Raw genomic sequence first — 26,293 nt, 5'->3', positions numbered from 1 at the left:
AGGTAAATGACTTAAATATATTATCATAATCTGCATCTCAGGGATGCTGGGTCAGATCACCAAGGAGCACCGTGGTGAGCCTTGCTCACTTTGTTCCTGGCAGTATGACCCGTGACAAGGTAATCCAGCTGTGTTCCCAGCCTGCCCTTGTGGGAACCCCAATCGTCACCACTCCCCCATCCCCTGGTTATACCAGGTTTCTCTTTGGTTTTGTTTTGTTTTTTCTTTTGCAGCATTTGTAATTGTTATTATTAAGGAGTCTTATAAAGGAGTTACAATTCCAGAAGTCAGGCTACGAATACAATGCTTCCTGGTCAGTGTCACCCCTTCCTGAATTCTCTCTCACATCCCCCTACCCATCCCTATCTTCAAGTTACAAAGTTCCTATTTTACATAATGTATATTATATAGTACAACTGATTTTGTTCCCCTTCCTCCATTCCTGTACATCCCTTTTTTGCTGGCCCCCGGCATGTTTCTACTTCCTGATAATCATTTTGATAAACAATATATTTTAGTTGTCTAGGAGTTACACCTGTAATTGCTCCCCTAAGTCTCCCCTCCTGTAGGTCACTTTGTGTACAAATGCATTGAGCTCTGAAAACCTTATCATGCAGAGTTATATTTTAGATCTGACTTCCACATATGAAAAGAAATATGTGCTATTTGTCTCTCTGAGCCTGGCTTACTTCACTTAATAGTATTTGTTTTAGGTCCATGCGTTTCCCTGCAAATGATGTAATATGCTTTCTAATGGATGAGTACAATTTCTGTTTTCATTTTGAAGGAACATAACAAAAACTAACTTCTCAACAAGTTTGGAAGCTCAGTTTATGACCATAATGCTCTGGAAAATGCCTTTCATTATTCACCAGATCACGTTCTTAATTCCCTCTTGAACTGTGAGAAAATGTATATGGATCCAAGTAATAGGAGTCTAATGACCCACCACTAAATTGTCCGGATGAAACGCTCTAACCTTTATAATTAAACTTACCTTTGGGTATCGTCACCTCAGTTCCTGGTTCTCTTGTAGTTCCTCCTGCCTCATTGGTTGTGACACCCAATGGTGGTGTTGTCCTGGTCTCCACAGCTGATGGTCCACTGGTCCCTGACACTCCTACTGATGGTTCAGATGGTCCTGTCACTCCAGTCAGCAGTATGGTTGTTCCTGGTATACCAGATGATAGCTCAGTTGTCCCCAATGGTCTGGTTGTTTCTGATACTACACCAGTTGCTCCAGTTGTCACTAGTTTGTCAGCTGAGGATCTAGTTGTTCCAGACCCTGTCTCTGATGGGCTAGTGTTTTCCTTCACCCCAGTTGACTGGACGGTTGTTTCAGTTGATTTCGGTGGTTGTCCAGATGTCACTGTGATTCTAGTTGAGGTGGCCATTGTCTCTGATCCCTTGGTTGATGGTTCAGGCATTCTTGGCCCTTCTACTGATGTGGTAGCTGTTGTTATTGTCACGCCGGTTGGTCTTCCTGCTTCACCAGGGGATGGTGTTGTTACTCCTGAACTTCGAGATGTTGTTCTAGTGGTCTCTGATTGCACAACAGAGGGTTCTGTTGTTTCTGGTTCTCTGCTTGGCTGTGGAGCTGTCTTTATTACTCCTGAAGATTGTCCCAAATCCCCAGACACTGGTGAAGATGGTGGAGTTGTCCCTGCAAACAAGTAGGAAAAGAAAATAACATTGACATCTGGCTTAGTCTTTAATCTGCAGGAAGAGTGTTGCTTCCTTCCTCCCTTATTTCTCTGTCACCATCATCTCATTTCATCCTGTGCTTTCTGCTACAGCACAATCTTTTTTCCTTCCTTCCCTCCTTCCTTCCTTCCTTCCTTTTTTTTTTGTCAGTTGTGGGGCTTGAACTCTGGGCCTGGCACTGTCCCTCAGCTCTTCAGCTCAAGGTGAGTGTTCTACCACTGGAACCACAGTGCCACTTCCAGTTTTCTGGTGGTTAATTGGTTTTGAACTATGATCCTCAGATCTCAGCCTCCTGAGTAGCTAGGATTACAGGTGTGAGCCACCAGTGCCTGGCATTCCTTCTTTCTTATTCGCTTTTAATGATCATTTATTAAATACTTATTTTCTGTTAAAGAAGTTCCCAGCAGCTTAGATCTATTACCAAATGTCATCATTTTCTGATGAAAGATGCATAAGTATACACATATGCATAGATTGTAAACTCCAATGAGCATCACAGGAATTTATTCATATATTTTTTCTCACATTTGAAACCGTAGATTCCAACAACATTCATGAAAATACTTAGCACTTTATCTATAACAAATAAACAAGATCATTCCAAAGGTGAGACACTAACATAGCTAATAAAAATAAAATTATTGAATGAAATATGTTATCCTTGTAATCATGTTGCCCTTAAAATATGTACCATGAGCCAGGTGTGGTGGCTCATATCTGTAATCACTGCACTTGGGAGGCAGACGCAGGTCTCTAAGGTGGCAGACATGTATGGACATATATATGTATATATGCACACACATATACATATAAATATGCATATATACAAATATATACATTTTAAGTATATGTATACCTTACATATGACTGTAACATAGTAAGCATGCAAGATACAGATACTATGTTATGAACTCATACAAAAAGCTTAGTTTTTATGATCTGATATTTAAATAGGGTTACTTATTTTGGTTGTCCTTCAACCATAATACAGTATTTGTTTTAAATTCTGATTTTGATTTTGATTTGTTTTGTTTGTGTTGTTACTGGGACTTGAACTCAAGTGCTCATACTCTTGTTTAGCTGTTTTGTTTTGGTACTGTACCACTTGAGTCATATCTCCACCTATGGCTCTTTGCTGGGTAATTTTAGCTAAGAGGCTCATGGATTTTTCTGCCTTAGCTGACTTCAAACCTCAATCTTCAGATCTCAGCTTCCTGAGTAGTTAGGATTATAGGCATGAGCCTCTAATGCTCAGCTTTTAGTTAGACTTCTAAAAATTATAGGTCTTTCATTTTCCAAATCAGAACGTATTTAAAAGAATACTTAGAGAATTCAGTCTTCCTGATCTGTTTTATTTTCTATAACAATTTATGTGAGTTCCTAATATCCCTTCTATGAGTTTTATATTTTTGCATGTATGAATACATATTTACATACATACTCATATATAAAACATATACACACATGTACCACAATTCTTTTTTCATAAAGCTAAAATTATATGCATGGCTGTTCTGCTTGCTTTTTTCTTTTAATAAATTCTAGACATAAGCTGGGTGCCAGTGGCACATGCCTGTAATCCTAGCTACTCAGGAGGCTGAGATCTGAGGACCATAGTTCAAAGCCAGCTCAGAGAGGAAAATGTGCAACTCTTACCTCCAACTAAATCACAGAAAAAGCCAAAAGTGGTGCTGTGGCTCAAGTGTAGAGCACTTGCCTTGAGCAAAAGTTGCTCAAGGATACTGCCTAGGCCCAGTGTTCAAGCCTCAGGACTGGCAAAAAAACAAAACAACAAAAAAACCCATATAATATAAAATTCAAGACATAGATCATTATATAGAAACCTCCCTAACTCTCTTGAATCCAAGTCTGTAGTGTATTTTATTCCATGAGTCTTCTTTAATTAAGAAGCGTGAACTGTTTGTAACTCTTTCTATTAAAAACACTACCACTGTGGAGAGCTCACACACGTGTCATACCTACTTTGGTTGTATTACTTGCCCTTAGAGAGCATGGTGGGATTTCCAGGTCAAAGGTAAATCAATATGTAAATCTGTTCTACTTTGCCAGACTGGTCTCTGTGGGGTGTAACCCATAGGCTCCCTCTGCCAGCTACCTACTACCATCTGTTTCTTTCCAGAACTGTCAACAGGGCTGTTGTCAAAGTTGTGGATTTCTGCCAGCCTGAAAAAGCGCGACACGACATCCCTGTGTAGTTTTAATTTGCATTTTTCTTGAGTGTGAATTTGATTCTTTATTTCAGATTCTGGGCTTTCAATTTCCACCTACCCCAGTTTATTAATAACTATAAAAAGGCTGTCTTTCCTTATCCTGTTGTTGTGGTTAGTGGGGTGAATCTAGAAATTCCTCACCATAATGCAGAATTTGTGGCAAACATGGATGTATTGGTTCAAAGAAATATTCATTTCTGTGAGTTAGAATGTATTTTTTCCTATGAGAAATAGTTATTAAAACTTTAATAAGTGTCTTTTCAATCTCTGTGTAGGTAGCTAATTAAATTTTTCTTATATCTACTAATATTATGAGTTACATTAAGAAATATCCTATCTTTGAGAAACCCTTCACTAAATAAAAATGCTTAAATAATTTTTTCCTGAATCCACATTTTTTCTCTCTAATAAACTCAAGCATCTCTTACTTTGTTTGTGAGCTTTAATTCATTTGACTATGATTAATTCAATAAATTTAACTCATTTTTCAAATTATGTCTATGTATATATCATTTATCTATCACTTGATTGGTATGCTAGTTTTACTTGGTCCAACTGAAGAACATTTGCATATTATTCTCCCACCTTTCCTTAAACATTTGTTCTGTTTTTTTTTTTTTTTTAATTTTAATGCTTAGAATTTTTTTTTTTTTTTTTTTTTTTTTTTTTTTTTGCCGGTTGTGGGGCCTGAGCTCTGGGCCTGGGCACTGTCCCTCAGCTCTTCAGCTCAAGGCAAGCGCTCTACCACTTGAGTCACAGGGCCACTTCCGGCTTTTTCTGCTTATGTGGTGCTGAGGAATCGAACCCAGGGCCTCATTCATTGCAAGGCAAGCTCTCTACCACTGAGCCACCTTCCCAGCCCTGTTCTGGTTTTAGAGTCAACATTAAAAATAATTGTTCAAGGCTAAGAGTGTGGCTCAGGGACAAGCACCTATCCAGAAAGCATGAAGCACTGATTCAAGTCTCAATGCCGCTCAAAAATATCCAGGTCTCTTTTCTGTTATGGTTTTCAAAGTATCTCTGTTTTTAACTTAACATGCACCCTTTAGTGAAACTATTATGAAGGATTATGAGTGCAATACTCCCTCAAATCTCTCATGTTATAAACTGTTCTTCTAGACTTAGTGTTACAATTATGCTTAGTTGGATATAAAACCCTTGGCCCACATTTTCTCAGCTACTCTCATTTTGGCAAAAATGATGTTAATCTGTTTTTTTGTTTTGTTTTTGTTTTTTGTCAGTCCTGGGACTTAAACTCAGGGCCTGGGCACTGTCCCTGCGCTCCTTCAGTCAAGGAAAGTGCTCTATCACTTTGAACTACAGCAACACTTCTGGTTTTCTGGTTGTTAATTGGAGATAAGAGTGTTATGAAAAAAAAAAAGTGTTATGGACTTAACTGCCCAGGCTGGTTTCCAACTGTGATCCTCATATTTCAGCCTCCTGGGTAGCTAGGATTACAGGCATGGGCCACCCATGCCTGACTCATTTCTTTTTTTTAATGATTTGATCTTTTTTTTAATGACTTGATCTTTCTGCCCTAAGGCCCAGAGAATTTATTCCTTTATTTTTCAAGTACAAATATTTTCTAATTGCAGAAATTAGTACTCAGGATTATTCATCCAGATATGCGTTCATGATATATATACATATACACACACATATATATATCATATATGTATATATACATTTATGTGTATGTATATATGTGTTAATGTATATATGTATGTATCTATACATACATATGTATTTTTATTCAGAATTTTTCTTCATACTTACAAGCTAAATATTAGTTGTTTCTTTGACTTTTATTTCCCAAAAATTGTACTAATTGTATTTAAGTACATAGTGTATATCTATTAGGTATTTTTGTCTATTTCCTGTAATTATATCCTTTAGAAACTCATATTGTCTTTGTTTAAGTGTCTATGATATTTGGGGGTGGGTAGGTGACCTCTTTTTTACCTTTCAATTCCCTTTCACATTTCTTCTGTTTAGATTTAGTCTAATATTGCCTTTCCATCCCTGATGCCCCAGAAGCATTTTTGCTAGCAGCTGCCGTAGGGACAGCATTTTCCTCTCCAGTTGTACCTACTGAAACTACAGCCAGGAGTCAGTGGCTCGTGCCTATAATCCTATTCACAAGAGCTGAGATCTGAGGAACATGGTTCAAAGCCAGCCTGGACAGAAAAGTCCATGAGACTCTTATCTCAAATTAACCACTAAAAAGCCAGAAATGGAGCAGTGGCTAAAGTGGTAGAGCACTAGCCCCAGTACCAGAGAGGAAAAACAAAAAAGGAAAAAGCAAAATGGTATTTAATGTGAATAGGTTTCCAAAGAGCAATTCAGAGGCAAACACAGGCTACCCAGAGAGGTACAAATCCCAGTTAAACAATTACCCTCCAATCACTGCAGGAAACATACTAAAAAGTCAAATTCAAATTTGACTGGCCTGTTTTTATTTTTGCGTTTATTGTTTTGCTACTAAGAATCAGACCCAGGGTCTCTAGCATGCTAAGTATATACTTTACTCCTGAACATCAGCTGTTTTTTATTTTTTTGCCAGTTGTGGGGCCTGAACTCTGGGCCTGGGTGCTGTCCCTCAGCTCTTCAGCTCAAGGCTAACACTCTGCCACTTGAGCTATAGTGCCACTTCCAGCTTTTTCTGCTTATGTGGTGCTAAGGAATTGAACCCAGGGCCTCACGCATGCAAGGCAAGCACTCTACCACTGAGCCACCTTCCCAGCCCCACATCAGCTATTTTATATTTTTCCGGCAACCTGTAGTACATGGATGGTTATGATAAAACTGCTCTTTGGAGAAATTTCAGGTTACTTTTTTTTCCTAAGAGGAACTCAGATTGCCTGTGTTGGCCTTTATAGACATAGTTAAATGCGCTCATTACTAGAGCTCCAGATCAGTTCATGGCAGACTGCCATTGGCATGACAGTGAGTTATGGGCCTCGCCTGAACACTGCGGTGAGCTGTAACCAGGGAAGAATGTTCTAGTAATGATGCTGCTGAGCCAGGTACTAGTGGGTCATGCTTGTGTCATCTTAGCTACTCAGGAGGCTGAGGGTGAAGGATTGGGGTTCCAAGTCAGATCAGTCAGACAAGTTCAAGAGACTCTTATCTCTAATTCATCAGCAAAATGTTGGCATGGAGTACTAGCCTTGTGTGGACAAAGCCAAGGAAGAGCTTGAGGCCCTGAGTTCAAGCACCACCTCTATTATTTTTTTAACTGCTTTTATTTTTAACAATGTGACTGAAGGTTCCAGTGGCAGTTCCAAACAGCCTCTTGTTTCCCTCATCATCACAGCACTGTGAGAGCATTTCCTTTGTCAGGACCACAGTACTATAAGGTATGCAAAGGGCCACTTGGAGAAACATGTGAAGTCACTTATATACCACCTACTTCTCTGACTGGATCTCATTTGATAATTAAACACCACGTGAGAAGGACAGGTTTCTGATTGGACGATGAGCAAATGCCACAAAAGCCATGGCCTCTGACTGACCCCCCCTTACTTACCTGAGTGGTCCCTGGGGGATGTTGCCTCATTGCTTGGGGGCTCTAGTTGTTTCTCCAGTTTTCCATTTCAAAATGGAAAAGCCAATATGCACCATGATCTTTGATGAAGGGGAATAGCTCTTGCTTGTTCCTTCTTACCTTCCTCTCTCCCTCTCCCTTCTCTACCTAACTCTCTCCCTTTCTCCCTCCCTCCCTTCCTGTCTGTCTGTCTGTCTTAACTCTATTTCTCTTTCTTTCAAAATATCTTTCATACATTTTTTATTTTAGGCTCAATACTTATAAAAATTATCACGATAATCTTATATGGTTCTTAGAATCCATTATGTACTTATTCACTTAAAAATTCAAATTATTTTTTAGTAACTGTACACGCCTGTGTACAGTATTCAAGTGAATACATAGGTTTACAAGGACAATGCTTTTTGATCAATGTTGCCCCTCCCATCATTCTCCCCCAGCTCACCCAACCCCACCCCTCCCCTCAAGTAACTTGTTTCCATTTTCACATATGAATGTTGACTATAATGACTGCATTTTCCTACCCTTTCTCTCTCCATTTGTTTGTCCTCCCTTCCTATCACCTCTCCTCTCAACCAAATATGTTTCATCTTCCTGCTGTATAATAGTTGTTCAGGGGGGTTCCACCATTGGAATCTTTCTGTGAGTATATCACCCTTTATTTGTGTATATATGTACACAACACTGTATATATATATACTTATAAATTAGATCTACTAGCCTCCTATGAAAGAAAACATATTCTTTGTCTCTTTGAGCCTTTAACGTAACACATTATTTTCTCAGTGCCTCCCTTACTTACTTTTGTTTATAAATAAAATGACTTGTTATTTATTGATTGAAAACTCAGGTATTTGAAACTAGTGACTTTTCATCCAGGCTGTTCAAGAATATTGGCAAAGCTTTAAAAAGTATTGTTGGAAGTGGTGCTGTGGCTCAAGTGGGAGAGAGCTCACCTTGAGCTGAAGAGATGAGGGACAGTGCCCAGGCCCAGAGTTCAAGCCCCACAGCTGACCGAAAAAAATATTCTGCCTGGTTGCTGAGTACTGGTTTCTCACACTTGTAATCCTAGCTCAGGAGGCTGAGATGAGAAGATCTCAGTTTGAAGCCAGCCTGGGCAGGAAAGTCTATGAGATTCTTATCTCCAATTAACCACCAAAATAACCCCCAGAAGTGGAGTTTTAGCTCAAGTGGTTGAGTGCTAGCCTTGAGCAAACAAGCTCAAAGATAGTGCCCAAGCCCTGAGTTCAAGGTCCAGGTCTAGCACATACATACTAAAATTACTGGATTATAGATTTAGTGAATCTGTGCGGAACTGTTTGACAGATGGAGAGAAAATTCTCTGACTTCTGCTTTGTGCCTAGAATTGCCAACCATGAGTCCACACCATACTCTTAACCTCAGAAGTTCAAAGAAGGAGTACCAGAATCATTATGGCCATAACTCAAGGGTACAAAAAATTATACCTTATTATAGACATGCCATCTAATCTTAATGTCCACTGCCCCCAGGCACTTACTATTATTACACTTCTTCATAGAGACCAGGACATTATCACCTCAGTACTCATGCATTTCTCTTCTAATTTACCTGTCTTGCTGAGAGCAGAGGTTGTATGTGGTCTAGCTGAGCCTCCAGGACCAGATGTAGTAAGACCTGAAGACATGCCTGTGGTCCCTGAAAAGAAGAACTTCAAAGTTTGCGAAGATATTGAAGCTAGGCACTGGTGGACTCATGCCACCAGCAGTTCTAGTTACTCAGGAGGCTGACATCTGAGGATCAAAGGTCAAAGTCAGCCCGGTCAGCAACGTCTATGAGATGCCTATGTCCAATTAACCAGCAAAAAGGCAGACACAGAGGTGTGGCTCAAGTGGTAGAGCACCAGCCTTGTGTGGTAAAAGCCAAGTGGGAACTCTAAGCCCTGAGTTCAAGACCCAATACTAAAACAGCAACAACAAAAAAATCCTACTTGGAACTTGCACTTATAGGCCATGCTTGCTGTGAGCAGGCCTGTATGGGATCTGCTGAGGTCTCCCCTCCAGCCAGGTGAACCTTACCAGGAGCTGTGGCTCCAGTGCCTGCTTCTCCAGAGGTTGCTCCAGAGGTTGCTCCAGATGGTGCCCCAGGTGCGTCTGATAGTGATTACAGAATAAGTACATCAAGTTAGAACCTCTTTTGAAAGTGGATCTTTTCGTTTTTCCTTTAGCAAAGTAGATGTTTGTCTCCTGGTAAATTTTTGCTCATGCTCAAATCGTTAAACCAGGTAAACTTCATGATGTACTGATTCTATTTCTTAATAAAGATATAGTAATAATATAAAGTCAAGATTCAACATCGATAGCTCTCCTCCCTTTTTGTTTTTGTTTTTTTTTTTTTTTTTAATTTTTTTTATTGTAGAGATACTATACAGAGGGTTACAGTTACATGAGTGAGGTAATGAGTACACTTCCACTTCCCCTTTTTGTTTTTGTCATTGTTGTTGGTTGTGGGGCTTGAACTCAGGGCCTGAGCCCTGTCTTAGCCTCTTTGTCCTCAGGACACGAAGTGCTCTACCACTTGAGCCACAGCACCACTTCTGGTTTCTGAGTGATTGATAGGAGATAAGAGTCTCAGGAACTTTTCTGCCTGGGCTGCCTTCAAACCATGCTCCTTCGATCTTAGCCTCCTGAGTAGTTAGGATTACAGGTGTGAGCCACTGATGCCCAGCTGATCTCATCTCTTTTTATAATCATGTCTTCTAATCCTGCTTAGATGTCTTGATTCCTGTCATGTTCATTCTTCAACTTCTGTGTCTATACAAATATTAATGATTCCTTCTCTAACAAGAACTAGAGTGAGAAAATTCTCAAGCTAATTCGGTCTTCTTTAGTGCTGCTAAAATAGCAAAACAAGTAGCTACTGGTTTTTTCTTAATCTTGGGAAGTAACAATGCCCAAAGTAATAATGGCCGGATTATCCATGAAGCCTGCCTCTTAGGACCGAGCCCAAAGTTCATGCATCTACCACCCAGATTCCATGCTAGCTGTGATCTTTTCAGACCTGTCTTTCCAGATGTGCTTCCAAAAGTAGCTCTGGGCGTGGCTGTGTCTGCTCCTTTACTGGTTCCTGTGTGAAGAAGAATGGACTTTAATGTCTGCAGACAGCTTGTAAAGGGAGTACTTCCAGGGCATGTGTAATGTTTCCTTAATTACCTTGCCTCAAACTCACTACCATTTTTGACAAAGCTTTTTTTTTTTTTTTTGACCCCACCACAATCCCTCGTGAGGCTCATTCTTGCCTGCTGTGTGTGCAGAGCTGGTGGCTGCTGTGGTGGCTGATGGTCCAGGTGTGCTCTCCCTGCGGGATGCTGAGGTCACTGCCACAGCCTCTTCTGTCGCACCTGATAAACAACACAGTGGCAACCATGGCGGCAATGTGTGTTAGCTCTTCTGAAGGAAAACACTAAGATTTAACTCAAAGTTCCAATCTTGTTGTTGCTTTCCATCATTTCTCTAGCAGTTGAGACTCATTTGAATGTCCTTGGCTTGTAGATCCCATGCTTATTTCCCTGGGTGTGCTGTTAGGAGTGAGTTCTGTAGGGTTACCTGTTCCCAGTGAGGCTTAATAAACATCCTAAACAGCCAGGCATTGCTGGCTCATGCCTGTTATCCTAGCTATTCAGGAGGCTGAGATCTAAGGATCATGATTTGAAGCCAGCCCAAGCAGGCTTATCTCCAATAAACTACTCAGAGAAAGAAAAAGCCAGAAGTGGAGCTGTGGCTCAAGTGGTACAGCGCTAACCTTGAGCAAAACATGAAGCTCAGGGACAGCTCTGAGGACATGAGTTCAAGCCCCAGGACTGTAACAAAAAATGTCCTGAACACAAGCCATTCATTTAACCTCATGAAAATCCCCCTATACACACAGTTTAATGACTTGTTTCAGGTCTATGAGATAGTTGACCACAGTCCAGGAATTAAACTCAAGCAATCTCACTCTACAATCTACATTGGAGCCTGAGCTCTCCAAATATCTGTTGCTAAAATCAACAACAACAACCCACCTCCCCAATTTGTGGGAGGGAAAAACTGGGAAGGGGCAAAGGAAAGGGTGACATTGTCCCAAAAGCAATGTACTCATTACCTGACTTATGAAACTGTAACCCCTCTGTATATCACACCTTTGTAACAATAAAAATGCATTGTATAAGAACCTGTGAAAATTTCAGACTGACTTCAATGGATGCTTTGACAAATACCATAAAATAAATGCAGATATATAAAATATTTAAAAATATGACCACACATTCAAATATTAAGAGACATATGATCATTGTATCAAATTGCTGTGTTTATCAATGCCCACTCTCTCTTTCACTTATAACATGGTAGAAATTGTAACATTACTCCTGTGACCCAAATGAATAGCCCTGTTCCAGGACAGTATACATGCTGCGTGATAATACGAAGATATAGCTTGCTGGGAGCAAGGGGCTCATGCCTGAAATCCTAGCTAATCAGGACATGTGTTGCTCAGGACTGTCATTTAAAACCAGCCCTGAAAGAAAAGTCTGTAAGATTCTTGTCTCCAAATAAGCCCCAAAAGCCAGAAGTGAAAGTGTGGCTCAAGTGGTAGAGTGCCATCCTTGAGTGAAAAAACTCAAGAGCAGGGTCTGGGAAGGTGGCTCAGTGGTAGAGTGCTTGCCTTGCGTGCATGAGGCCCTGGGTTCAATTCCTCAGCACCATATAAGCAGAAAAAGCCAGAAGTGGCACTGTGGCTCAAGTGGTAGAGTCCTATCCTTGAGCTGAAGAGCTGAGGCCTAGAATTCAGGCCCCATGACTGACCCCCCCCCCTTAAAAACAAACAAACAAACTCAAGAGCAGAAGACCCACAGTTCCAGCCCCATTACCAGAAACAAAAGGAAAAGACATAGCTGACTGACTTCCATAAACTAACTTCCTATTGCCCTGAAATTTCCATTAGCTTACTAATACAATTAAGATTGATAATTTTTAGAAATTTTGATATACTATATGGAATATATCTTCTCACCTAGTATTTTATTTAAATCAGTATCTATTCAAACAAAATCGTAAGTCAAAAGTCATAAATGTTAAATCAAGAAAATGGCTGGAGCCAGGCACTGGTGGGATCATGCCTGTAATCCTAGCTACTCAGGAGGCTGAGATATGAGGATTGTGGTTCAAAGCCAGCCCAGCAGAAAAGTCCTTGTGACACTCTTATCTCCAGTAACCCTTCAAAAACCGGAAGTGGTGCTGTGGCTCAAAGTGGTGGAGTGTTAACCTTGAGCAAAAAGAGCGCAGAGACTGAGCCCAGAGCCTGAGCTTAAGCCCTACAACCAACAAAAGAAAAAAGAAAAGAAAATGGCTGGGGCTGGCATTAGAACTCAGTGGTAGACTCTGTGCTCAGCATGGGAGAGGCACTTGATTTAATGCCTTAGAAAGGAAGGGAAGAGAAGGGGAGAGGAGAGGTGAAGGAAAGGGAGAGGAGGGAAGGCTCTGTGAACTTCACTATAATTGCTCACCTAACTAGAGAGATTAAAAGGATGAGAGAATGATTTCTACTATGGGAACTAAAACCAAAAATTTCTAGTGACTAGATTACTTCGTTGTAGTATAGTGTGATCAACTTTTATTCTGATATTACTTTGTTAAAGGTTTTGGTTTAGTTGCTACATGTTGTCATTTCTTTGTTGTTACTGTTGTGTTTGTTTTTACAAAGAAGTTTTTCTATAACCTAATTTGGCTAGCTAGATCTTCAAACATTTGTCTCAACTACTGTGCTTTATAATAGGAAAAGTCCCTGATGGATGACAAGAGCCAGGACACTTAACCATCCTCTCCTTACCTGAGATTCTTCCAGGGAATGTTGGTTCACTGCCTGGGACTCCAGTTGTAGTGGTCCCTGCCAAAGTAAACACAATATGTGTCATAAGCAGTCATTATATAGAACAGATCAACCTATGGTTGATTTGTTTAAAAAAATTAACCATAAGAATCCTGTATAATGGTTAGAATCCCAAGGTAGTTATTCACTATGCAGAAAGTTGCTAATTACCTATTTTTTAATAATCAGAACCTCATGCTTCTCAACCTAAGCTGTACACTGGAACAACTATGAGGTTTTAAGCTACGTTAAGCCTTACTTCCATTGGTATACATTTCATGATGCTGAAGGATATTCTTCAGTATGTATTTTCAAAATGTATCTGTGTGTCTGTGTCTCACACTTTTAATCTCAGCTACTCAGAGGCTGAGATCTGAGGCTCATGGTTCAAAGGCAGGCCAGGCAAAAAAGTCCATAAGACTCTTATCTCCAATTAACCTATGAAAGGTTGGAAGTAGAGTTGTGACGCAAGTGGTACAGTGCCAGCCATGAGCAAAATAAGTTAAGAGACAATGCCCAGGCCTTGAGTTCAAGCTCTGGCACAAAAAAAGGAAAGAAAACATAAAGGACAGTGTATTTATGAGTGTTTCTTGAAATATGTTTATTTTCCTTAAAAATAATTTATCTATTCTATATACTTCACTGGCATTGAACATTCTTTTTGAGGTAAATCTTATAACTATTTTTTAGTCATATGATTTGTTAACACAGCTATTTATACAATTTGAGTTTCAGCATTGAATGGTGTTATCTTTTCTTTTTAGAATAGTCTTTTGATTCATTTGGTTTTGTGATTCACTTTCCTCCACAGTATTGTTGTTGTTGTTTTTAATCCTTATCTTTCTTTCTTTGGCAGTAATGAGGGTTTGAATTTAGGGCTTCACACTGACTTGGTTAGAGCGCGAGGATTTGATCTTTGGATTTCATTTTGTTTTGCTTTGCTTTGGTTTGATATTTATATTTTAGATAGGCTCTCCTGAACTTTATCATCTCTAAGGATTTGAGCTGTGACCATCTCCTACTAGAATTACAAGTGTGATCCACCATCACCTGGCTTATGTTGTATTTTTTATGCCTATATGAATATTAATTCTTTATCTTCTTGTGTTATACTGAGCATGAGACCCAATGTTAGATGGAAAACAAATATTGTGAGGTAAATTAATTTTCTGAATGCTCAATATCTGATTACTCAGGAACCCTTTCTTCCTTTCTTTCTTTCTTCCTTCCTTCCTTCCTTTCTTTCTTTCTTTTCTTTCTTTCTTTCTCTCCTTTCTTCCTCCCTTCCTTCCTTCCTTCTTTCCTTCCTTCCTTCCTTTGTTCCTTCATTCTTTTCTTCTCTTCCTCCATCTCTTCCTTTTTGTGTGTGTGCTAGTACTAGGGCTTGAACTCAGGGCCTCACATTCTCCCTCTTCTGTTCAAGGCTGGCATTCTATCACTTGACATCTTTCCCTAACTACATTATGGCCTTCTTTGGTCTTGCCAGAGCTTGTGTTAGAACATACAAACACCATAGTGGGGCTCTGTCTTACCTGTGGGGTATGCAGAGCTGGGGGGCCTGGTGGCTGAGGGTCCAGGTGTGCTTGTTGGGCCTGGTTTTAAGGTTGTTCCCAGTGACTCTCCTGTTGTACCTGAAAAACAGCAGGGGTTCCTCTGAGGGGCACAGTGTGAGATCCAAGACAAGACTGCAGTCTTCTTGTAGATCTTCTTTATCTAACGATCTGCTCATTTCGATTTGTTCTTAGATTTTGTCATTTAATGGACACCTAAGTGCTGTGGTGACTCACCTGCGTTTCCTGGGCTTGTGGCTCTGGTGTTGTGTCCCCTGGTGGTGCTGCTTTCCTCTCCACTAGGTGTGGGTTCAGTAGCACCTCCTGTTCCTATTGATGAACAAGTTAAATAAGTTTTAAAAATGCTCTATTTCTGAGGCAGTTACTGCCTGTAATCCTAGCTACTCAGGAAGTTGAGATATAAGGATCAAAGTTCAAAGCTAAGCCAGGAAAGAAAGTTCATGAGCCTCTTTCCTCTAATTAACTATCCCCCAAATCCAGAAGTAGAACTATGGTTCAAATGATGCTAGCCTTGAGTGGAAAAGCTCAAAGGACAGAGTGCACACAGGTGTGCACACACACTCATGCACATAAGTTCACTTTACTTTATGATAATCCTATTATATAAGACATATTATTCTTTTCATTGATCCAATATGCCTGAAAGGCTTGTTATGTGTCACCCAGTTATTCAGCTGTCTAGTCTGAGAATCAAACTCAAGTGGCTGAGCCCCAGAATCAACATGAGAACATTTGCTTCTCAATGTAATAATTTTCTTAAGTTTCTAGTGTGACTTTGATAGATGCTATGACAACACCATAATGCAAAATAGTAAAATGTATCACTTACAAAGGAAAACCTAGCAAAACTCAAGTTTTCATTTAACCAATGTAAGGTGCACGTTTCAGCTTCCTTGTTTGTGGAGTATTTAGAAATTCATTCTGCACAGTCTATATTCTTAACTATAAGTTGGGCATGCAGCCCAGAAAGTGTGAAAGTGAGAGAGCAAAGGCTGTCTACTTTGAAGGCCGCCTAATGCAAAAAGGTCCTGTTCACATATGTCTCCTCTCTAATAGTGTATGACTCTAGACAGAGAGTGGGCATAAAATATGAATCTAAATAAGTCTCCCTGTATGTGTCAATGCTCCTGGATCCAGAAACCACACTTTGAACACTATCACCTTGAGAAAGACTAAAGAAACATATTGGAAGTCTGGCATTGATAGCTCATGTCTGTAATCCTAGCTACTCAGGAGGTTGAGATCTGAGGATGGTGGTTCAAAGCCAACTTGGGCAGAAGACTCTGTAAGATACTTCTTTCCAATTAACCACCAAGAAAGGCAGAAGTGGAGCTAGGGCTCAAATGAGTAGCCAGTCTTGAGCAGAAAAAGCACCCAAGAACCTGAGTTCAAGCCCCAGGAGCAGCGTGTGCGCGCGCGCGCGCACACACACACACACACACACACACACACACACACACACACACACACACTGGAGTATGTTTAACAATTTGAACATTAAAAAGGATGTAAAGGAAATAACAGTTGAGCAGACACTAAAACCTCTGATTGCGTGAGCGCTGGTTTGAAATCAGTCTGGTTTTCAATCATATTATTAGTGTTTAAAGAATGTCAATATTTTATTCATGGCTGATAAGAGTTAAATTGTGGTCAACGACACACAAGGACAAGGGTTTTCTCCTTTGCTTTTGTCAGATGTGAGCCCCCACTCACTGATCACAGAACGTACAATCAGGTGTTGCACCTGAACTGTTAGGAATCGTGTGTTCAAATCTTGCCTCTTTTAGCTTAGAGATCTGGCATTACTTGTCAAAGGCATGCAAACAGTCATACATAACTCCCGTGATGGTATGAAAACCTAAATTATGAAGCACATATTATAGCAAAATTTAGAAATTACAGAGTACCAAATGTCTACATCCTTAATGTTTTGTTGCCACAGCAACCATTGTATTGCCTGAAAATCCCGTCTTCCCACTAACTTGGGGCAGCTCTGACCCGTGGCCCCTCTATCTGAGGCTAAACTATGGAGAGTGAGGTTGTACCTGAGATGTAATGGCTGACTGCCTGGGAAAACACCCTGTGGAACAGAGCATGCCTTCACTGTTTGGTCTCACCTTCTCTGAAGACTGTCATTTGTATTTTCATCCTTTTGATTTTCTAGTTGTCACTGGTAAGTTCCATACAAAAGAAATGCCAGCCTAAAAGGGTGCATACAATCTCCTAGCTGTCAAGGTAGTTGGAACATGTAATTTTACCATGATAAACATTTTAGTAATGTGAATAAAGTAAATACACGACGTTTTGTGACATGCAAGGAATAACCACTAAGACTTGTATTGCATTTGAAAAACATGTCTGCACAGCATTTCTGAAGCCAGCTTCTTGAGTAGAACCAGTGCCCTTGTTTCTACTTGTTACCTGCTCTGCTCCCAGTAGTGGTGAGGCCAGGGCTCTGAACTGCTCTGCTGTTTGTAGTTCCAGCTGTGGAGGAGATGGGAGTGGAAGGTCCAGGAGAGCCTGAGGAAATACCAAAGGAAATTCTCACCTGAAGTCCATATGAACTTCACTAGCAACCGTGACCCAGCTTTCCAATCATTCTAACTATAGAAAATAGAGAAAAAGAATCTACTGACTTTCTTCTCTTTCTTTCCAAAGTTCCCTAATACTTTTTTTTGTAAAATATTTTGATTTGTTTTTATTGCTTTTTTTTAAAATATGTGTGCCAGTTCTGAAGCTTTAATTCAGGGCCTGGCTGCTGTCCCTGAGCTTTTGTGCTCAATGCTAGTGCTGCTTTACCACTTCAGCCACAGCTCCACTTCCAGCTTTTTGGTGCTTAATTGGAGATAAGAGTCCCATGTAATTTCCTGCCCAGGCTGGCTTCAAACCACAATCTTCAGATCTCAGCCTCTTGAGGAGCTAGGATTACAGGTATAAACCTCTGGTGCCTGGCTTTACTGCTTTATTTCTTCAACACAAACATCTTTATGCATCTTTTAATGTGTGAGCCAGGCCTTCAGATAAAATTACTGTTTTAAAATAAGTGGTGTTCTGATTCATGACTCTCTTTTTCAATAAACAGCACAGCATCTGATCATCTACTCTGCTCACCAGACTTCTCAGCAGGTGTGGGTTCACTGCTTGGATTCTAGTTGTTTTACCAGCTAGAGGCCCCATGGTTTCAGTTAAAGTGAACATTTTACTTGTAACAGATCTTTGATAAAATAGAATTAGCCATAAAATAGAATGAACCATAGTATTCCCTGTTTTAAAATATCTTCTATATGTTCATATACCTGTTGCTAATTCTGAATTACTCCTTTAAGACATTGGTAATAGGCTATGGTACAATCCTTGGGATCTATGTAGTAAAGAGAAATATGATTCTTTTTGTTTTGGCTGTTTGTGGGGCCTGAACTTTGGGGCTGGGCGCTGTCCCTCAGCTCTTCAGCTCAAGGCTAGCGCTCTACCACTTGAGCCACAGTGCCACTTCCAGCTTTTTCTACTTATGTGGTTCTGAGGAATCAAACCCAGGGCCTCATGTATGCAAGGCAAGCGCTCTACCACTGAGCCACCTTCCCAGCCCCAGAAATATGATTCTTTAATCACACTTTTCAACATTCCAAGCTATGGATCCAATTGTTTGGGAAACAAAGCTCTGCATTGGAAAAACTGTCCTGGGGAAGCCCCTGTCCTGGGGCTTGAACTCAGGGCTTTGTTCATGAGCTTTTTGGCTCAAAACTGGTGATATACCACCTGATCCACAGCTTTTTGATGGTTAATTGGACATAAGAGTCTTACAGACTTTCCTGCCTAGGCTGACTTCAAACTGCAATCCTCAGATCTCAGCCTCCTGAGTAACTAGGATTATAGGCATGAGTCACAGCTCCCAGTTTATTGCACATTTTACAAACATACCACGCATCACTTTGTGTATCGCCTAGGCATATATATATGTTTTCTCTGCCACTCTATTTTAAGTGAGCAGAGTTCTGAGACATAACTCTTCCACTCAATACAAAGTTCAACCACTGGGCATCTGCCTCTGCTTACCTGGCTTTTCTTCATGCGTTGTTGGCTCAGTAGTTGGGGATCGAGTTGTTTTACTAATTTCTGGTCCTGTGGTGCCTGTCAAGGTGAACCATGGATGTGTATCAATAACTTTGATAAAGGAGAACACATCATGGCGCCCTCTGGATCTACATGTATTTTACATATTCACTTGCATTTCTCTATTGCCGACTCATTCTTTCAAAGCAGTAATAGTAAACTGTGGTACCATCATTGCTACCAGTGTTGATGACCAACTTCTTGAATACAGATTAGGCTCACTACCAGACCTGTTGAGTATTCCAAATGTTGAGTTGAGCCTAGTGCTTTTAAAACTGGGCTCTACATTGGAAAAGCTTAGATCCTTCAAGAAACACATATACGTGGGAAATTTTGCCAAAGGACTATGATATATATATTATATATTTTTAGATATTACATATCTATGCATATATATTTTTCTTTTTTTTTTTTTTTGGTGCTAGTCCTAGGGCTTGTACTTAGTATCTGGCTGCCGCCTTGAGCTTTTTTTTTTTGCTCAAGTGCTCTACCACTTGAGCCACAGCTCCACTTCTGTGTGTGTGTGTGTGTGTGTGTGTGTGTGTGTGTGTATGTGTGTGCGCGCGCGTGCGCGTGTGTGTAGTTAATCAGAGATTAGAGTCTCACAGACTTTCCTGCCCAGGCTGGCTTTGAACTACAGTCCTCTGCCTCCTGAGTAGCTAGGAGTTCAGGTGTGAACCACCAGCAGCCAGTTGAAATATTTTTTAGTTATAATGGTAGAATGATTGCAGTGGATTTCTTTTGCTGACAAGATGAACAGCCGTGTATTTACACAGCACCCACAGCTTCAGGAGAGCAACACTGACTCCTGAGGTAATCATGGGCCTCATGCCCTTACCAATGTTGACAACTGAGCAATATCCAGGACATCCTGTAACACACACCTTTCATTGCTACCTGCTAAAGTACTGGTTCCTGTCATTCCAGCCTCTTGAGTTTTACATCCACCTCCAGGTATAATTAATTATAATATTCTATTTGATTTGTCCCTTTTCCTTATTGTATCCGCTGCTACTGGAGGTTGTGGTTGGTCTAGCAGAAGTTCCAGGGCTGGCAGTGGTGGAACCTGAAGACACTACCGTGGTCACTAGAGCTAGGAGCAGGCTGGGAAAAGTGTGATGGTTACTCCAGCCATTACTTAGCAGTTTCAAAAAGCAAGTAAAGACATATACCTCCAACTTTCTCTTGCCCTGGGCTCAAATATAATAAGCTCAGACTAACACCAACACATACTCCAGGATGCCATAGGTGAGAGGAGGTACAGTGTCTTGTTCATCTGGATGAACTTACCTGAACCTGTGGCTCCAGTGCCTGCTTCTCCAGGGGTACTGACACCTGCAGCTGCAGGGCTGGTTCCAGATGGAGCTCTAGGTGTTCCTGATATTGATAATAGGAAAGTTTATCAGCCTAAGACCACATAGTGGTAGATCCTTTCATGGACATACTTTATCTTTGAAGACAGGGATGTATACATAAGTAAGGATGTAAGTATATACATATATAAGCATTACTTTAATCTTAAATTGTTGATCTAGATTGTAATCATGCTCTAGATTAAGATTTAATCTATTTCTAGATCTTAATCATGTATTTTTGATTATGTATTAGCTCAATTAGGATACTTTTTTAATAAAATGGAGCAATTAGTTAATTGCTTAATTAGTCTAGTCATTTCTAGATCTTGATCCAGATTTAAATAATATAATTGTAACTGTGTACTAGCACCATTAGGATACTCTTTTTTAAATAAAATGGAACAGGTACATGTTCACATTTTATTTATTTTTTTCACATTTTTACACTCAATGATTTCTCTTCTTTAAACTTCTCTAATTCGGTTCACAATTTTCCATACTCCATTCCTGCCTTCTCTTTATTTTGTCTTTATAGCCTATGTGAATATAATTTCCATCCTCCCCCAAAATATACTTAAGAAAATATATCATCTCTTCATTTCCTATATTCCACACAACATCTAACACAATCTTAGGGGTAGAACAAATATTTTTTGACCTAGTTATGATCTCTTATAATTACATAGATAACAATGTTAGGGTACCATAAACAACTGTGTCTCAAAAAAAGGCTCATACAAGTCCCACAAAGGTCCCATGCTGTGAATACTCTTTCTATACCTGTCCTTGCAGGTGTCCTCTCCCCAGAAGCTCTGGTTTGGGGGGTTCCTTCACTAGTTCCTAAAACCAAAAATCAACAGTTCTCTGTAAAATTATTTTTAAACTACTTTTTATTGTTACTAAAAAGGGTGATTTACAGAGGAGTTATAGTTCCGTAAATCAGGTAAAGAGGCCATTTCTTTTTTGATAATGTCACTCCTTCCCTCCCTCACTTCTGGTTATTACCTCTGGTCCCACCCATAGGTTGTACAGTTCATTTTCTACAGTGCTGGTGAATACCACTGCTGTTTTTGTTCACCCTCTGTCCCTCCATTCCTGTGGCAACCCGTGCCCTCCCAAAGACACATAAAGGAACAAACACAACAAATCAGAAAGAAGACAAAAATGAAGACTAATGCATCCAGTTTCCATTTCAAGAATAGTTCTTAAGGGATACAAATAGATCTTTGATAAATATTTATGAATGAATTTTATACTTCTTGGTGGTATTAATTCCTATCATGCTATCTTTCATCATACTTGCCCAATTGCATTTTCTCCTACTTTGGTCTTGCCAAAGCTGTGTTTGCTGCCAGGACAGCCCCAGGTGAACTGATGCCTTGCCTGTGGTGTGTGCAGAGCTGGGGGCCCTGGTGGCTGAGAGTCCAGGTGTGCTGGCCTGGCCTGATGCTGAGCTTGCTCCCACTGACTCCCCAGCAGCAAGGCTTCTAACACAAGCTAGATTTATGAGGGGCACAGTGGAGATTCAAGTGACAATGCAAATCTCCCAGTACGTCTTCATCATTGATCGTACAACCTGCCTGTTTTGATGAGTGTACTCATTGATTGGGCCCCAAATATCTGTGGTGACTCACCTGAGTGTGCTGGGCTTGTGGCCCCAGTGCCTGCTGCCCTGGCTGTGCTGACTTCCTCAGCAGCAGGTGTGACAAGAGGGGGACCGCCGGTTCCCACTGAGAAAACAAAGATGTCATGTGATCATCCTCCCCTCAGCTCACCAATGACATCCTGTTACATGCTCTATGCTATTCTTTCCACCCATGAAGGATGTCTGAGAGCCCTGCTTTAGGTCAGCAGGGGTCAGCAGCTGAGTCAGGAGTCACAGCAATCTAATGGTTCAGGCTCAGCCTCCATACCACAGCCTGTGCTTCTCAAATTGTCCTGAGCAAAAGACTACATTTGTAAATGTTCTACAACAACCCGATAGGCACTTTGAACAACAGCACAATCATGGAGCTTAAAAAGGGAAAGCTTACAAAACTCAGGTTTGTATTCAGTATTTGTCAGGTACTACTTTCATTCTTTCTGTTCCTCAATAGTTGAGTTTTGGGAAGTTCACACTGTTTGGTATGCAGTCTGGGCAGGGAATCCAGAAAGAGTGGAAATGAGATGGTAGATGTGCTCTGCTTTGGAGAGCATCTTTTGCCAAAAGAACTTGTTCTCCTATACTGGGCTTCAGTCTATCAATTTGTAAATTGAGGCAGGTGAGGAGACAAAGCCGGCACATCTAGTAAGTTTCCCCTGCAGATGATTTGCAAGGTCAGGGACAACTGCGTGTGTAGGGAAACATGTTCAGAGACTTGGGGCAGTATGTGCACACTTGGACTACAGCAGAGACAAATGGCTGGCAAACAACATGAGAGCTAAGAAATAACCAAAATTTAAAATTGATTGCCTGACTATTAGAGTTGAACTTAAACTGGTAATTATCAATCAAACTTATGTTTGAAAAATAGTGATATTCATGAGTGTCAAGTGTTCACAACACTGTATTCATAAACTGCTTTGTTGAATGGTAGCTCCTTAAAGATAACAAATATATGAGGGAAAAAAGTGAAACCTCAATCAATGATGCACAAGGAGAAGATTTCCCACAATGCCTTCTCTAGGATGTGAGCGCTCACCCACTTACCACAGCTACAGACATACAGCCAGCAAATGCACAGGACACTAGGCCATCTCTGTCCTAATGTTGCCCCTGATGCGTGATTTGCTAATTGCTTGCAGATAGTCATTCATAATCGGTAATAATAAGGTTACAAAGCATATACTTAAGTAAAATGGAGATAATTTAGAGTCCCAAATGACTATAGCCTCAACATTTCATTACCATAGGAGCCTGTGTGTTTCTGACAGTCTTCCTGGGAACACAGACAACCCTGATCTTGCCCTCTGTATCTAAGGCTGCACCATGGGGAATGAGGTTGTCCCTGAGGGGCAGTGGAGGACCACCTGGGTGACACCCTGTGGAACAGAGCATTGATGCATTGCTTGTTCTCACCTTCTCTGAAGACCGTGCCATTGGTGTTGGCATTGTCTTCCACTGTGGTGACAGCTGATGACTCCCCAGTTGACTCTGAACACATAAATAAAAAAGAAAATCCTGATTAAGAAAAGTATGACCTTCAGCACTTGGAAGACACCATCAGAAGGCCTAATCTGAGGATAATGGGTGTAGAGGAGCACCTAGAGACAGAAGTTAATAGTCTAGGAAATTTGTTTAACAGGTTCCTAGCAGAGAACTTCCCAAACATGCAAAAAGATAAGCCTATTCAGATACAAGAAGCTTTTAGAACTCCAAATAGACCAGACCAGAACAGGACAGGACATCCACCATCACATTATAATCCGCTTAATCAGCTCAGGATCAATTCAGACCAAGGAAAAGATCCTTAAAACTGTCAAGGAGAAAAGATCAATCACCTATAAAGGGAAACCAATTAGAATCACCTCAGATTTCTCAGCAGAGACAATTAAAGCAAGAAGAGCCTGGAATGATGTATGCCATGCCCTAAAGACAAACAACTATCAACCAAGAATACTGTATCCAGATAAATTCTCCTTCATAACCAAAGGTCATATAAAAACCTTCCATAGCAAAGAAAAATTGAAACAATACATCTCCACCAAACCAGCCCTACAAAAGATTCTTAAAGATGTCCTACACATAGAAAACCAACAAGTCCACAATAAAGGCCAAGAAACCGCACCCAAATTGAGAATCCAAGAACCATAGAAAGAATCCAGTTGTTGCAGCCCTCAAGAAGGTAGATAACATGGCAGGAACTCCCAAACACCTCTCATTCCTAACTCTTAACATTAACAGACTTAACTCTTTAATTAAGCGACACAGACTGTCTAGTTGGATTAAAAAGCAAGATCCTTCTATCTGCTGCCTTCATGAGTCACACCTTGACAATAAAAACAAACACATTTTGGAAGTGAAACGCTGGAATAAAATCTACCAAGCAAACAGCCTGCATAAACAGGCAGGAGTTGCAATCCTAATATCAGATAAAATAGACTTAAAATTAAAATTTGTGAGAAGAGATAAAGAAGGTCGCTACATACTAATTAAGGGATCTCTCCTTCAGGAGGATATTACAATTCTAAATATCTATTCGCTAAACAATGGAGCACCCAAATTTATCCAAGAAACACTACTTTCCTTCAAATCCCACATAGATCCAAAGACATTAATTGTTGGGGACTTTAACATACCACTCTCCCCACTAGATAGATCAACTCGGCAAAAACTCAACAGAGAAACCGCAGATCTAAACAACTGCATAGATGAACTAGATTTAACAGACATCTACCGAATATTTCACCCAGCAGCATCAGAATACACGTTTTTCTCAGCAGCACATGGAACATTTTCCAAAATAGACCACATTGTAGGTCACAAAGCAAACTTGTCCAAATTCAGAAACACTGAAGTTACACCTTGCATTCTCACAGACCACAAGGGAATAAAATTAGAACTCCACACTAAAAGCCACCAAAGAAAATCCTGTAACACATGGAAGATGAACCACACACTGATGAATCATGAGTGGGTCACAGAAGAGATTAGAAATGAAATTCAAATGTTCATGATATCTAACAAAAATGAGCTCACAAATTACTAGCTCCTCTGGGACACAGCAAAGGCAGTACTCAGGGGCAAGTTTATAGCTCTGAGTTCCTACATCAACAAATTGGAGAGATCTGAAACCAACAATTTAATGAGACATTTGAGCCTCCTTGAAAAAGAGCAGCAAGAAAAACCCCAATCCAGTAGATGGAAAGAAATAATTAAAATTAAATCAGAATTAAATGAATTAGAATCCCAAAAAACCATAGAAAGAATCAACAAAACAAAGAGTTGGTTCTTCGAAAAAATTAACAAAATTGACAGACCCTTAGCAAACCTTATCAGAAAAAGAAGAGAACACACCCAAATTAATAAAGTCAGAGATGAGAATGGAAACATCCCCACAGAAACAACCAAGATTCAGAACATTATAAGGGAATACTTCTCAAAACTTTATGCTAATAAGTTTGAGAACTTGACAGAAATGGACCTTTTCCTAGCAAATATTGACATGCCAAAACTAAACCAAGATGAGTTAAACCATCTTAACAGGCCCATATCAAGCATTGAAATAGAAACCGCAATAAGAGACCTCCCAGCTAAGAAAAGCCCAGGACCAGATGGTTTTACAGCGGAATTTTACAAGGCCTTCAAAGCAGAGCTCACACCAATACTCCTCCAACTCTTCAATTAAATTGAAAGAGAAAGTTCACTATCGAACTCATTCTATGAAGCTATCATAACCCTCATCCCAAAACCAGGCAGGGACTCAGCAAAGAAAGAGAACTATAGACCCATTTCTTTGATGAACATTGATGCAAAACTTCTCAACAAAATTTTGGCCAATCAACTTCAAAAATTGATCCAAAAAATCATACACCATGATCAAAGAGGATTCATTTCAGGGATGCAAAGCTGGTTCAATATACACAAATCAATTAATATAATTCTTCACAGCAACAGGAGCAAGGATAAGAACCACATGGTTATCTCAATAGATGCAGAAAAAACAGTTGACAAGATCCAACAACCCTTTATGATGAAGGTTCTGGAAAAACTAGGAATCCATGGAACATTCCTCAGTACAGTAAAGGCTGTATATGACAAACCTACAGCCAGCATTATACTTAATGGTGAAAAACTAAAGCCATTTCCTCAGGAACGAGACAAGGATGTCTACTCTCTCCACTTCTCTTCAATCTAGTATTAGATTGCCTAGCTACAGCAATAAGACAAGATGCAAACATAAAGGGGAT

The 26,293-nt window shown here is 40.2% G+C and overlaps 1 protein-coding gene across 34 annotated transcripts in view; it reads right to left on the bottom strand.

The window, feature by feature from the left end:
* The window catches only part of LOC138839325 (mucin-19), a 223,836-nt gene that overhangs the window by 59,527 nt on the left and 138,016 nt on the right, over positions 1-26,293 (bottom strand). For 33 of the 34 annotated variants that reach the window (XM_070038897.1, XM_070038982.1, XM_070038948.1 and 30 more), the window contains 14 exons: positions 23,463-23,537; positions 22,039-22,134; positions 21,185-21,244; positions 20,340-20,426; positions 18,993-19,067; positions 17,361-17,459; positions 15,156-15,248; positions 14,901-14,999; positions 13,330-13,386; positions 10,760-10,861; positions 10,522-10,587; positions 9,540-9,614; positions 9,073-9,159; positions 998-1,663 (listed from right to left, as the gene is read on the bottom strand). In XM_070038897.1, the coding sequence (XP_069894998.1) occupies positions 998-1,663; positions 9,073-9,159; positions 9,540-9,614; positions 10,522-10,587; positions 10,760-10,861; positions 13,330-13,386; positions 14,901-14,999; positions 15,156-15,248; positions 17,361-17,459; positions 18,993-19,067; positions 20,340-20,426; positions 21,185-21,244; positions 22,039-22,134; positions 23,463-23,537 (1,737 nt within the window). The remainder of the gene's footprint in view (positions 1-997; positions 1,664-9,072; positions 9,160-9,539; positions 9,615-10,521; positions 10,588-10,759; positions 10,862-13,329; positions 13,387-14,900; positions 15,000-15,155; positions 15,249-17,360; positions 17,460-18,992; positions 19,068-20,339; positions 20,427-21,184; positions 21,245-22,038; positions 22,135-23,462; positions 23,538-26,293) is intronic. The other variant, XM_070039008.1, reaches the window with a different exon arrangement.

This window comes from Dipodomys merriami, unplaced genomic scaffold (assembly GCF_024711535.1).
Source record: "Dipodomys merriami isolate MVZ:Mamm:240054 unplaced genomic scaffold, mDipMer1.0.p SCAF_10, whole genome shotgun sequence".
NCBI lineage: Eukaryota > Metazoa > Chordata > Mammalia > Rodentia > Heteromyidae > Dipodomys > Dipodomys merriami.
Note: the sequence above shows the minus strand (reverse complement) of the source record. Positions and strands in the feature narration are given on the sequence as shown.